At 64.0% G+C, this 13,589-nt stretch overlaps 1 protein-coding gene across 9 annotated transcripts in view; it reads left to right on the top strand.

The window, feature by feature from the left end:
* The window catches only part of DCTN1 (dynactin subunit 1), a 130,987-nt gene that overhangs the window by 113,433 nt on the left and 3,965 nt on the right, over nucleotides 1-13,589 (top strand). For all 9 annotated transcript variants that reach the window (XM_039541053.1, XM_039541051.1, XM_039541060.1 and 6 more), the window contains 14 exons: nucleotides 910-1,026; nucleotides 1,781-1,933; nucleotides 3,075-3,235; nucleotides 3,886-4,054; nucleotides 4,907-4,975; nucleotides 5,490-5,552; nucleotides 5,741-5,890; nucleotides 7,057-7,218; nucleotides 7,551-7,682; nucleotides 8,206-8,334; nucleotides 8,737-8,879; nucleotides 9,466-9,632; nucleotides 12,340-12,473; nucleotides 13,390-13,579. In XM_039541053.1, coding sequence (XP_039396987.1) covers nucleotides 910-1,026; nucleotides 1,781-1,933; nucleotides 3,075-3,235; nucleotides 3,886-4,054; nucleotides 4,907-4,975; nucleotides 5,490-5,552; nucleotides 5,741-5,890; nucleotides 7,057-7,218; nucleotides 7,551-7,682; nucleotides 8,206-8,334; nucleotides 8,737-8,879; nucleotides 9,466-9,632; nucleotides 12,340-12,473; nucleotides 13,390-13,579 — 1,939 coding nt within the window. The remainder of the gene's footprint in view (nucleotides 1-909; nucleotides 1,027-1,780; nucleotides 1,934-3,074; nucleotides 3,236-3,885; nucleotides 4,055-4,906; nucleotides 4,976-5,489; nucleotides 5,553-5,740; nucleotides 5,891-7,056; nucleotides 7,219-7,550; nucleotides 7,683-8,205; nucleotides 8,335-8,736; nucleotides 8,880-9,465; nucleotides 9,633-12,339; nucleotides 12,474-13,389; nucleotides 13,580-13,589) is intronic.

Here is a 13,589-nt window from a genome sequence, read left to right as displayed (position 1 = left end):
CTTTAGTGCCAAGGGGGCAGAGGCCTCAGCAGGCAAGAGCACTGCAGAGGAGAGGGGACGGGACCAACCCTGCAGGGGCTGCTGCTGGCACCGCAAACGCTGGCCCTGCAGGGGCTGCTGCTGGCACCGCAAACGCTGGCCCTGCAGGGGCTGCTGCTGGCACCGCAAACGCTGGCCCTGCAGGGGCTGCTGCTGGCACCGCAAACGCTGGCCCTGCAGGGGCTGCTGCTGGCACCGCAAACGCTGGCCCTGCAGGGGCTGCTGCTGGCACCGCAAACGCTGGCCCTGCAGGGGCTGCTGCTGGCACCGCAAACGCACCTGGAACGAGCGGCTGGTGCCCTGGGAGTTGGGCTCCTGGTTTAGACGGGATTTACCGAGAACATCCGGCTAAGCCAGAGCAACCTGAACACTAGTTTACTCTGAGGGAACCTTCCTCCGATTGCTTGTGCCTCAGCTGCCTCCTGCGGTGGGGGAGGGCAGGCTGGGAGCTCTGGAACCAGCGGGCGAACGTGCTCCCAAGCGTGGGCGTTGCCTTGTGTCTCGGGGGCTGCAGGTGGGAGCAGGTGGATGGGATTCCCTAAGGGACCTGGGGGCGCTGGCAGCAGGCAAGTGAGACCATCATGGAAATGCGGGTGGGGAGACGGATCTAGTTACCCTCCCCGCCCTGCGCGGTTGTTCTCCTGGGCCCGCAGCAGTCTGCCCTGTGTCCTCTTGGGAACTGCGCTAGGCCCAGCGCTGGGGAGACGCCTCAGCTGAATGCACCCAGATAGTCAACTCCCCTTCCTCCTCCTTGCCTGCCCACACCACAGGGAGGCCTGGCCCCGGCGGTGTTCGGGGGCGAGGGGATGGCAGTTCTGCTCCTTCATGTTCTGTTGTATTGCTAATCCTCCCCTCTCCTCCTGCAATCAGGACGTGAACCGAGAGCTCACGAACCAGCAAGAAGCTTCTGTTGAGAGACAACAGCAGCCTCCACCAGAGATGTTCGACTTCAAGATTAAATTTGCAGAGACCAAGGCCCATGCGAAGGTACGGTGAGCAGCTGTATGTGTCGCTGTGTAGGACCCAGGTGTGTGTATTCCCACGAGCGGACGGCATCGCTTCCTGTGCTCGGGCCGCTTCCAAAGGCTGCCATGTTATTCTGAGGGTGTCAGAGGCCTCCCCCAGGGCTGTGTCACTAGTGAGTGAAGCACCCAAAAGGCTGCAGAACAGCGTAACTGCTGCGAAGCACTCCTTCCCCACTGGCTAGCGTGTGGGCTCGCAGAGCCTGGCAGGCAGGGCCGCCTGCGCGCTCTGGCACAGGCTGTGAAAACGGAGCCTGGAGCTGCTCGGCAGGGGTGCTGGAAGGGTGAGTGGTGCGGCTGGAGAAATCCAGCATTACTGGGTGGGGGCGGGAATGGGGCGTAACCTCTGCTCTGAGAAACGGGGGCCCAGACTGTAACGGTTTTCGCACAGCAGCAAGTACTTGAAAATGGGGTTTTGTGACACAAACGTGTCCTGCCCCCGACGTGAACTCGCGCTGGCTGGAAGGACGGTAACAAGTGTCTGACGTTTGCCATCCTCGGAGCAGGGACCCTGCCCTTCAGGGCCTGCCCTGGACCAGCGAGAGGGAAGCTCCTTCCCTCCAGCAGCCATGGGAATGTGGTGCTGGGACGGGGGCGGAAAGGGGCTTGGACTGACTGGCCCGGCTGGGCCCCCGTGTAGTGCCAGCCAGCGGGCGGGAGGCCCGGGGAGACGCCTCACATGTTCCAGGCTCCGTTTGATGTTCCCTCTGTCTCCTCAGGCCATAGAGATGGAGCTGCGCCAGATGGAGGTGCAGCAGGCCAACCAGCACGTCTCCCTCCTCACCTCCTTCATGCCTGACAGCTTCCTGCGCCACGGCGGGGACCACGACTGCATCCTGGTGCTGCTGCTCATCCCCCGGCTCATCTGCAAGGTAGCCAAGCGCACGCGCCCCCCTGCCCCAGCACCTCTTCCTTTGACATGGCTAGGGCAGGGAGCCGCTTGTTTTCATCCCACTTCGGCTTATCTCTGTGCCGCGAGCTGAGGTGCTCAGGGCCGCTCCATTGCCTCCGGGTGGCGCTGTGCGGCAGAGCCAGGCCCTTCCTCCGGCAGGGCTTCAGTGAGCCCCTCTCGCCCACCCGAGCGGCACTGCTGGGCTCTGAAGGGCATCAGATCTGGGCGGCGCCTGCCGGAAGGATGGGGGCTGGGGGCTTGTGGGGGGTGCTCGCCTCACGGCTCGATGGCACCGCCTCCTGGTGGTTCTGGGGATTGCTCTGTCTGTCAAGGCTGACAGCCCTTCCAGCAGGTACGTCCTCAGTATCTCCACTGCAGCTCCTCTCACGCAGGAGCAGCATCCTCGTCCCTTTCCGGGGGCAGGGCATCGAGGATCCCGCTCTCCTGCGGTCCCAGTGCCACTCCTGGGAGCCCGGGGGCTCAGGGACCTCCACACAGCAGCCAAGGGCCATTCCCTGCTGGCTCCTTGCTGCCTTTTCCTGAGCCGCTTTCATACCTCCTGGCCCTCCCCACTCCTTGGGCTTGCTGGCCTCTCAGCTCCCTCCTCCCAGGGCGTAACGCCAGGCTGCTCGCCTCTGCAGCCCCTCTGCTCCCTGCCTGTCTCCAGCGGTGAGCGTCTCCCTGATCACTTGCCACCAGCCTAAAGCTCCCGTTTGCAGCCTAACCAGCTGAGTGGGCCCACCTGGCCTAATTCAGCTCCTGCAGGGCTAGTGTGGGGAGCACACCCCATCCCCGGGACGAAAAGGGGGGAGGCCTGGGGGGCAGTCCTGGTGTCTCAGGGCCCCCCAGAGATGGGAGCAGAGCTGAGAGGTCTCTGGCTGGCAGGCTGCAGGGGAGTGAAGCTGATGGAAACACAAGAAAATGGCCGCCGTGACTGACTGAAGCTGCGTGAGCTGGTGCCTGCCCAGGTCAGGCCCATGGCAGAGTGTGTGAAATGCCAGGGGAGCCTGTCCCAGCAAGCGCAGCTCTGTGGCAGGGATGCTGGGCTGCGGGGAGCAGGAGGGATGTGCTGCCGTGCTGGGCAGCCCGGGACTGAGACTGCTCTGTCCCTTCTGGAACAGGCCGAGCTGATCAGCAAACAGGCCCAGGAGAAGTTCGAGCTGAATGAGAACTGTGCCGAGCGCACGGGCCTCCGGGGTGCCCCAGGGGAGCAGCTGAGCTTTGCTGCGGGGCTGGTGTATTCGCTCAGCCTCCTGCAAGCGACGCTGCACAAATACGAACAGTGAGTACCCTGAGCGTCCTGCACCGTGCACGCAGCCTGTGGGTCCCCGGCGCTCGGGGAGGAGAGCACCTAGGGTGCCCCCGTTCCTGCAGAGGGTGGGGAAACCTCTCACGTGTCCAGAATGGCTGAGGGCCAGGGAGGCGCCTCATCCGGAGCACCGCAGCCGAGGGAGGGGTGTGGTGGGCTCTGGTCTCCAGGAAGGCGTTGCCAGAGATCTAAGCACTGCCTGCCGCAGCCGGTGCTCAGGCGTTTCACGGTACTGCTGCCGAGGTCAGACAGAGAATCCTTCCAGCTGCACCTTCCCACGTGCGCCACTGAAACCCAAAGAAACCTCCCCAGCGCCCCTCCAGCGGCACTAGGTCCATGCTGAAAGCCTGACAGCCAGCCCAGAGACTGGAACAGACTTTCTCCTGCGGTGGCCCTTCCCCGTAGCCCCAGCGCAGCTAGTGCCGCTGCTGGTCCCAGTCACCAGAAGTGCCCTCTCCTTGGGTTGGCCTGGGGGCCTGGACCTAGGATGGATGCTGAGCTCCCATGAGCTGCTCAGCACCTCTGACCAGCATCCAGAACGAGCGCCCGCGTGAGACTGCAGGGCCCCTGTAGCGACCAGACCCATGTCCCAGCCTAGCTGACAGTATTTGCTCCTCCGCCAGGGCCCTGAGCAAGTGCAGCGTTGAGGTCTATAAGAAGGTGGGGATGCTCTACCCGGAGATGAGTGTCCATGAGCGCTCGCTGGACTTCCTGATTCAGCTGCTGCACAAGGACCAGCTGGATGAGACGGTCAACGTGGAGCCACTCACCAAAGCTATCAAATACTACCAGGTAGGAGGTGCGGTCTGTGCCGCAGGCGGGTGCCGGCTCTGTGCCGCTCTCTGCACTACGGGCACTGGCCCCAGGGCAAGCTGAGCTGTGGGGGGTGGGAGCAGCGAAGTGGGGCTGAGCTTTGCAGAGCCCCAGGTGGCATTGCTGCTTTCAGGGAAACCTCCCAGGCTGCCGGCTAAGTAGCTAGGTTCCCGTCACCACCTTTCCTTCTTTCCCCTCTGCCTCCTGGACACCGAGATCTGGTTCCCCTGCTGGCCCGCGACTAGATCTCCCGTTCCCGAGTGCTCTGAATTCCCTCCTAGAGAAGGGAGATGCCTAGCCGCCCTTGTGCCAGGATTCCTTATCTGGGCACCCTAGGACACTGGCTGCAGAAACCGGCACCGCTAGCCCACAGGGCCATGTCCGCCCGTCAGAGACTGAACTAGACCTCCCAGAACTTCCTGTAATCCCAGCACAGAGGAGGATACTGGAGCAGGAGAATCTCTGCTAAATCCGTGGGATCAGGCCCCCTTCCCAAGATTGATTGATTGTCCACTCCAAGTATCCCAGAGAGCCCCTTAGCGTCTGCTGTCCTCTGCCCCCTGCCCCAGCACGCTTCCCTCTCCCCAAACGTTTGAAGCCAGGTGAGGGAGCTGGGATAGCGTGTGGCTCTGCTGGATTAACTCCTCTGTTCCTATCGCTGTTACCAAAGGGCAGACCCATGAGCGTGCTTGTGCTGCCGTGTTCTCGTCTGCAGCACAACGTTCGCCCTCCTCCCGCTCCCAGCAGGCTGCGTGCAGACGGGGCTGGCTGCAGTTCGTGGCTGTGGCAGGGCTTTGGGGAAGCTAACGCCTCTCTCCATCTCCTTTCCAGCACCTGTACAGCATCCACCTGGTGGAGCAAGCCGAAGACTGCACCATGCAGCTGGCGGACCACATTAAGGTGGAGTAGCAGCGGTGCGGCCCGTGCTGCAGGCCCTTGGGAAGGAGTCACTGCACCGGCTGCTGCTGCCTCCTTCATGAGGGCTTTGGAAAACGTCCTCCTGAGACGCACTCCTGCCTCTTTCCCAGGGTGCATCCCCTGCTAGCGTGGGCTTACCAGCTGCCCGCTCCCCGCCCGAGCCCCCCTCTCACCCACCAGCACTGGGATCAGGGCGGGCATCCCTCGGGGTTCGCACCCTGCCAATGCGCTGGTGAGTAAAGGGCGGGAAGAGGAGTTGAGATCACAGCGCTGAGCCCGGTCCCTGCAGCGGAGCAGTCGGCGCTGCCAGGCCTCCCGTCAGAGAGCACCTGTGTCCTGCTGCCTCCCACCCCTAGAGCAAAGCAGCCCAGGCTCCTGTGGAGCCAGAATCCCCGAGCTCTGGCCGCCTGGAATCCCCGAGAGCTCAGCCCTGCTCTGTCCCCAGGCAAGGGCGTCTCGTTGCCCTGAACTAATGGCGCTCGTGCTTGTCCCGCAGTTCACCCAGAGTGCCTTGGACTGCATGGGCGTGGAGGTGGGTCGATTGCGGTCCTTCCTGCAGGTGAGCAGCCGACTTCCTGCCACCCTGGTTCCCCTCTGCATTCGGGGCCAGCACCTCGGCTGGCGTACGTTGGCGTTGCTCCATTGACGTCAGCAGCTACGCCGGCGTGAGCCAGCTGATGCGCTGGCCCTCGGCATCTCAGGTGTTGAGCTTTCTCACCCCCTTCCTTCCTTCCGTGTGCCTGGCAGACGGGGCAGGAGGCGTCCGACCTCGCCATCCTCCTCAAGGACCTGGAGACCTCCTGCAGCGACATCCGCCAGTTCTGCAAGAAGATCAGACGCCGCATGCCGGGAACAGACGCACCTGGGATACCCGCAGCACTCGGCTTCGGACAGCAGGTGGGACTAGCCAGCGCCAAAGTCCCAGGGAAAAGGGCAGCCGAACACCTGTGCCAGGGGCTGCGCTGGCAGCTTGCCAGGAGCCGCACGGGCACCGCAAATACCATGAGGTGCAGAACATTGCAGCCACCCTCCTGCTGGGCGAGGCAGCTGCAGAGAATACACATCCCAGCAGGCCGTGCTCATTGGGGTTCCGCTGAAGGGGAGGCTCCCACTTGTGCCAGCTCCATTGTAGTCCCGCACAACAGGCGCCATCTTCTGTCCCTCGCTCACCTCCCCCGACCCCCCCGGTGACTCCCCGCCGGCGTAAGGGGCTTTTAGTACCGGTCTGGTGCTAGGGATGCTGTCACCTGCCTGGCTTGAAGGGTCCCTTGGGCAGAGCAGAGGCAGAGTGCGCAGTGGGGGAGAGCCGGTGCAGTCGGTGCGTTGTCTGGTGAGCCAGCGGGCGTCTTTGCCTGCCTGGCTGGGACCAGCGGCGTTCACTGCTCGGGTCTCTTCTCTCTGTGTTGTGTTACACGCGTGCCTGGGCCGTGCGTCAAACATGCTATGCAGTGTCTGCCCCGGCCCTTTTCCTGAATGTCCTGGGGCTGGGGCGGGGCAGATCAGAGCACGCTGGAGAGAACCGCGAGCAGGGACGCAGAGGCGGGGCGGGAGGAGTGGGACGCTGACACTGCAGAGTCACCTTGCGGGGCGGGGCAGAGCCCTCGCTGTGAGAGGAGAAAGGCGCGGCCAGGAGTCACAGGGGTTAGGTAGCGGGTAGAGCATACGACAGAGCTAGGAGCGCCCTGACTACGTCTTCCTGCCTGAGCCACGGCCTTGAGCTGCCATCTGTAACGTGGCCCTGGTAACGGAACTTCCCTGGGTAAAGAAGCCTGAGCCCACGTGGCCTGTGTCACAGCAGGGACTGCACGAAGCCCTGGGAAGGAGCCTGGTGAGGGAAGCAGAGAGCAGGAACCTTGGGCTCAGGTGGTGACAAGAATTGCCCGCCCTGTTGGCTTCCTGGGCTGTCCTTCCTCCTGCCGCCCGGCTCTGCTCCCTGATGGTAACTGAACTGCCCTCCGCGATCTTAGCCGTCGGGCGAGTGCAGTGCTGTGCCGCCTGGCAGGCCTCCGCTTGCCTTTGCTGGGAGCGAATCCCGTCATCGCCGTGTGTCTGCCTGACCCCAGGTGTCGGACACGCTGCTGGACTGCCGCAAGCACCTGACCTGGGTGGTGGCGGTGCTGCAGGAAGTGGCTGCCGCGGGGGCCCAGATGATCGCCCCGCTGACGGAGAACGAAGGGCTCCTGGCCGGGAAGCTGGAAGATCTGGCCTTCAAAGCAAGCGAGCAGGTGGGAACCCAGTTCTCAGCTTCCCTACAGCCCTCTGCCCCGGGGAACGAAAGCCTGTTAGCCTCAGAGGGGCTTGTATCTCACGTCAGCCCCTGGGCACTTGGGATGAGCCTGGGTGGAGCGACAGCCAGTGAACGCTGATGCGTAGGGACCAGCCCCTCACCTACCCCCTCGGTCTGCAGCCTCCTCGTCGGCAGAGGGGCCGACTGCCCGCCAAGGCCTGGGGTCAGTGGAGCGAGGGCAGGAAGCCTTACCTAGCAGAGGTACTTGGCTCAGCGGGTGCAGAGCGCACCTTGAAACGGGGCAATTCTCTCTCTCACCGTCCTCTGCAGATCTACGGCAGCCAGGGCGTCAACCCGTACGAGTGCCTGCGCCAGTCCTGCAACATCCTCATTGCCACCATGAACAAGATGGCCACTGCAATGCAGGAGGGAGAGTACGACGCCGACCGGCCGCAGACCAAGGTGGGGCACGGCTGGGGGGCGCCTTCAGGCTGGGCCAGGGCAGCCGAACAGAGCCAGGCGAGGCCCTGGGTTCCTGTGGATGGCGGGAGGAGATGGAAAACCTGGGCAGTCTGGTGACAAGGATGGTCAGGCTGCAGCGCACCCAGCAGACACCGATGGCACGGCCCCTCGGAGCCGGGTTTGGTGGGGTGTGTTCTGGGCGCAGCGGGCTCTCCTTGGACACTGTTAGCAGGTGAGGAGCCCCCCCTGCTGTCGGTGCAGCTAGGCGGATGCTTCCAAACCAGCAGGTGTGTCTTAGCCTTCAGCCTTACGGCGTGTAACCTGCCGAGGCTCCGTCGCCTTCTCAGCCAGCGAGAGCAGCCTTCCCTGCATTGTCAGGGACTCGGGGAGCCAGGCAATTGCCTGTCGTGTGCGGATTTGGGGGGACGTCCCCTCAGCAGCGTCCTGCCCATTTTCACCATGAGCAAGCACTGGAATCCATCAGCCGGCAATATCCGAGCAACCCCCGTTCTCGTCCCTGCAGCCCCCTCCTCCTGTCAATCTGAGGGCAGCCGCACTCCGGGCCGAGATCACAGATGCCGAGGGCCTGGGACTGAAGCTGGAAGACAGAGAGACCGTCATCAAAGAGCTGAAGAAATCGCTCAAAATCAAGGTGAGCTCATCCGTGGTCTGTTCCCTAATGTGCCTTTCCTGTTGGCCGGTGCAGACCCCTGTACCCTGGGGGTGCCCCCTTCGCCTGGCCAGTAGCAGCTGCCTGCCCGCGGAGCTGTCAGCCCTTTGCATCGGTTTCCCCAGCGACCACGAGGCTGCCTGGGGGAGACACGAGCTGCCCACGTAGCAGAGGCCTGTGGCATCAGCCATAAGGGACTCACCAGCCTTCCCCCGGTGGGTGGTCCGTGTACGCCTAACCTGAGCCCCGGAGCCAGTAAGGAATGGTGGTGTGTGCCAGCTATTGGCTGCACCCGTGGAGCCGGGGCGGGCACTCCAGGGCACCGGCACACACTGGCCATGCCCAGGGGCCTGGAGCACTTCGCTTTCTCCCCTGCTGCTCCAGGGCGAGGAGCTGAGTGAAGCAAACGTGCGCCTCAGTCTCCTGGAGAAGAAGCTTGACAGCGCGTCCAAGGACGCGGATGACCGGGTGGAGAAGATCCAAACCAAGCTGGACGAGACCCAGGCTCTGCTCAAAAAGAAGGAGAAGTGAGTGTGGGTTTCCGGGCCAGGGGTTTGGGGTGGGCCTGCTAAGGGAGGCGCCTGTGCAGAAGGGGAGCAGCGATAGCAGCTTGCCATGGTTTCCAGGGCTGTTCTGGAGGGTAGGGGTGGCGTTAACCGGGGCAGCTAGTGGCAGAGAGGACACATCTCAGGCTGCATTCTGGCTGCTTTCTGTGAGGTGCCGGACGTTGGCATTTCACACCATTGCCAGACCCGGTATCCGAACCCCGGTGCTGGTGCGGAGTGAACTCCTGGGGAGAGAGCAGTGGTCAGCCTGATGGAGCTAGAACCAGGATAAAGGGAAAGGGACGGAGGGCTGATTGTCAGGAGATGCTTCCTGTGCGTGAGATCTTCACCTGCAGAACAGACCAGCCTCCCAGGGAAATGGGTGGAGGCCCCCCTCTCTCCTGAGTGGGCTGGGGAGCGTATGGATGCGGGAGGAGGCTGGAAGTTACCGAACCGGAGGAGATCCTGCAAAGCCTGCTGGGTAGAGGCTGTGAATTCTGCCAGCTGAGCTGTGTGCCGTTTCCTGGGGGCGTCTCTCATTTGGCTGGTGGCTTCTCTCCCCCTGCAGGGAGTTTGAGGAGACCATGGATGCTCTTCAGGCTGATATTGACCAGCTGGAGTCGGAAAAGATGGAGCTAAAGCAGCGCTTGAACAACCAGTCCAAGCGCACCATCGAGGGGCTGCGTGGATCCCCTGCCTCCGGAATCGCGTCCATCGTCTCGGGCATTGCGGGAGGTGAGCGACCCGCCCGTGCCCCCTCCCTAGCATCTGGGGCTGTTACTGCAGGGAACCCGGGGCACAGGCCCTGCGGGGAGGGGAGTGGGACCCTACCGGAGGCAGAGCAGTGTGGGTGGGCGGCTGCTGGCGTGAGCCCCGTGAAGGGAGCAATGCTCTGGACCTGAGGGAGAGGAGGGGCGGGGGCCTTGCTGCTGACTCAGTTCGATGAGCACCGGCCGCTTCCCCAGACATCTGGAGCCGGTCGCGCGCGCGGTGGCTCCGCAGGCTGGAAGCCCTGAGCGAGATGTCCAGGCATCAGTGGAGGAGCCGAGGGATGCGTGACGGCCCGGCACTGCCTCCCTGCACTCTGACGCTCCGTGCAGCGCGCGCTCAGCTGGGCGCTCGCCCGCCCACTCCTGGATTGCGGAAAGGAGCCAGCTGAGGGAAATCCTCTCCGCGTGCTGCCGCTGCCTGAGGCCGGGAACGCTGCAGGGCTCAGCCACGTGGGGGGACGACTGGCTGGTGAGTTCAGAGCCAGTCCGTGGTCTGACCTGCGCCCCAGCGAGCAGACAGCTGGAGAGGAAAGGCCCTGGCAGGCTGCTGGAATCCCTCTGCCTCCTTCCCCTTGGCTCCCATGGCTGGGGTGGCAGGTTCCTATGGACCTGGAAGAGTCTCGTTCTGCCCCGGCAGAGCCCCATGTCGAGCACAGGCCTGGCCTGCGTCCAGCCGCTGTCGCTCCCGAGAGAGGCTGCGGTTCCCCGGGCTCTCCTCCCCTGCTGGCGGAGAAGCACAGCCGCTGGCCTCACCCCCTGGGCACGGGCAACTCTCCAGCCATGGCAGGCGGCGAGGCGTCCAGCCCCAGCTCTGGGGGAGAGGTGGGCGGCCGAGGCCCTCGGCCTGAGGTGCTGAGCTGCGTGGGGTGCTCGGGTCCGGCCCTGCTTTCTCCACTCGGCGTGAGCTGCACGGGGCAGAGCTGAGTGCTGGGCCGTTACAGGGGCTGCGTTCTGCTCCCTGCAGGCTCTAGCGTAGAGCCGGAGCCATGCGATTCCCAGGGCGCCATTGTTCTCAGCTGCCTGCCTTGCACAACAGTGGCCCAAACCTGAGGATCCTGGGACTGGCCAAGGGGGCTCCTGGGAGCCCGTCGGGACTCCTGATCCCACTGGTGTTTATACGGAGGGGGATGCCCAGCGCTGATGCCTGCAGCTGTGTGCTAACGTGGACATGGAGCGTGCTGCTGGCCGCTGCTGGCCTCCTGGCACACCACCCTCGCTGTGATTCAGTGAAGTGCCGCTGCTGGTGGGCTGCTGGCCATAGCGGGTCTGATCCCTGGATTTTAGCCTGTTTTCCCCCCAGAGCTGCAGTGACCGTTGGTCTGTGCTGTGTCTGGTGAGAGCGGGAAAGGCAGCGGCACCGCACTGCGCAGGTACCACTAGGCTGTGCGGATTGCAGCAGGAGCCCTTGTCATCTTCAGAGCACTGCTCCAATCCCCGCTGACCTGTGCTTACCGCGCGTCGGCCGGGGGTGGGGGGGTGTCCCCGGTTTGCAGCAGGAGAGCCGAGGTACAGGACAGCAAAGGGACTTTTCCAAGGCCCCAGAGTGAGTCAGTGGCAGAGCTGGGAACAGCGAGTCCCATGTCCACTTCCTTGCGCTCACGGCTCTGGCTCACTGCTCGTGAACTGCTGGTGCCCTGGCATCTTTCCTTCTCTGCCTGTGGTTCATACGGCCGTCTGGCTGCCTCGTGCTCCCTGCGGGCCAGATCCGGAGCGGGCTGAGCCCAGCGGAGGCGGTGGGAGGTGTCAGCAGGTCTCAGGATCCATCCCATGATGCAGCTGCTCTAGGAATGGCACCTTGGGCTGCGTGCTTGTCCTGCCAGATTGGCTCCGGTGGTGAAGTGTGTGGTTTTGGAAACTGCCTGCTGTGCTCTCCGGTCCTGCACCCCTGCGGCAGGCGGTCCGGGAGCCAGGATGGACTCCAGCTCCTTCTCCAAAGCCGCGTGGCCCCGTGAGGGTCCCTGGAGTAAGAGGCAGCAGACTGGGTGTGAATGTGCAGAGGGGGCAGATCTGGGGGGCCATTTTTACAATGGCTTCTCTGGCCAGAGCTGCATTCGAGCCTTGCTCCTCAGCGTTTCATTCTGCTTCTTGTCTCTCCTGTGCTTTCCGCTGCAGAGGAGCAGCAGAGAGGTACGGTACCTGCTCCGGCCTGCCAACGCTCCTACTCTCTAGGCCCCAGGAGGGCAGGCCCCAGTGCATGTGAGAAGGGGGTTCCGAGGCTTTGGGAAGTCGAGGTGGAGCGGGATCCTACTCCAGTGCTGCTGTTTTCAACTGCTCTGAAGCCGCGTGGCTCACTGGCCAGAGCGTCCTGCAGCTACCCAGTGTCCGAGAGGGGCAGGGAACAGAGGGGAGCTGGATCCACCCAGAGCTGGTTCCGCCGGGGGAAGTGCAGGGCCACTCAGCGCCAGGAGTGAGCCAAGAGGCTGTTCTGCAGGGGTGGGATCCTGGCCTGGGACGGGTGTTGTCAGGGTATTTGCATGGGTTCGACCCCAGGGCTCTCCATCTCCGGCTGCGTGACTGATGGCTGTGTGCCCCGGCCAGGGGCGTGCGTGTGGGTCGCTCCTGCTGCTGCTCCTTGGCACAGCCCCACTGATCTCTTCCTCCGACCCTGCATGCACAGCCCACGCCGGCTCCGGAGTCTCCTCTGCCCACTGATGTTCTCGCCTCGTTTGCAGGTGTCAGCGCTGGCCAGGTGATGGGAGGTGGCTCAGGACCTGTCCAGGTGAAGGATTCGCCTCTTCTCCTCCAGCAGATCGACGCCATGCGGCTGTCCATTGAGCGCCTCAAAACTGAGAACAACCGGCTGAAGGTGAGGGGGCCTCTCCGGGGGGCATCTCTCGGGGTTTGCGCCACTGGGCTCTCCGGGCATTCGTCCGGCCAGGCCTGGGCTGCACACGCCCCGACTGGCTACCGGGAATCACCCATTGCTCTGCAGCCGGTCCCCCCCGGGGGGAGCAGGGAAGGGCAGTGCGCCTGGTCAGCCGCACTGGAGCTGGGATGGTTTAGTCTGGAGCTATAGTGAGAATCTAGAGGAGACAGGCTGACTGGGCCCGTTTATAGGAGCAAAGGGCCATCGGTGGTATGCAAAGGAAATGTACCGTTAACCTGTGGCCCTCCCTGCTGCAGGGCATTACTGAAGCTAATGGCTAACTGAGACTCACAGGCACGTCAGACTCTCTGCCCTGCGAGGGGCATTGGCAGAGCCGCTCGCAAGGATCAAATGCCAAGGGCTCCCCTGCCTCAGGCCGCTGTTCCTTGTCCTTCCCCTCCCCCGCCAGCTTCCAGGGCCCAGGGCTGTGCAGTGGGGAGGGGCCCCTCCCTCCTCTGTGCCATTCGGCACGGAGGCGACACCAGGCCAGCAGCCCCCAGCTCCGGGGCCCCAGGCTCTGTTCTGGGCGGACAGCTCCAGTTCTCCTCGGCTGGAGCTGCTGGGGTGTGGAGTGAAGGGCAGCGTCTCAGGGTGGGGGGCTGGGTCCCTGGGCTCCCGCGCTTTGCACTGGGGTGAGTGGGAGGGAGGGTCTTGGCTCCCCCTGACGAGGGGAACTGTGCGGCTCGGCTGGTGGCCGGGTATCCCTGGGGAAGGAGCCCTGGGTCCCTCTGTTTGCCTCCTGTGGCTGCCGATCGGAGAATGGGCCGGGCCCCTCTCGCCCTCCAAGTCCCGTCCCTTGGCCGGCGCGCTGGGGCTGGGGGCCGGGGCCTACACGCTTGTCTTGCTTCGTGCTCAGGGAGCCCAGATGAAGGCGGAGCTGGCAGCGCTGCCCCCTCTGCACGTCCCGAAGCTCTCGCTTCCCAAAGAGCGGCAGGGGGAGGAGGTGGCCTCCGGCTCCCTGTACAGGAAGACGAGCCAGCTGCTGCAGAGCCTCTACCAGATGAGCGCCAACGCCAAGGTGGTGGACGTCACGCGCAGGAGCTCAGGTACAGCTCC

This window comes from Mauremys reevesii, linkage group 5 (assembly GCF_016161935.1).
Source record: "Mauremys reevesii isolate NIE-2019 linkage group 5, ASM1616193v1, whole genome shotgun sequence".
In the NCBI taxonomy this organism is placed as follows: domain Eukaryota; kingdom Metazoa; phylum Chordata; order Testudines; family Geoemydidae; genus Mauremys; species Mauremys reevesii.
The sequence above is the reverse complement of the archived record's forward strand: the minus strand, read 5'-3'. Positions and strand labels throughout refer to the sequence as shown.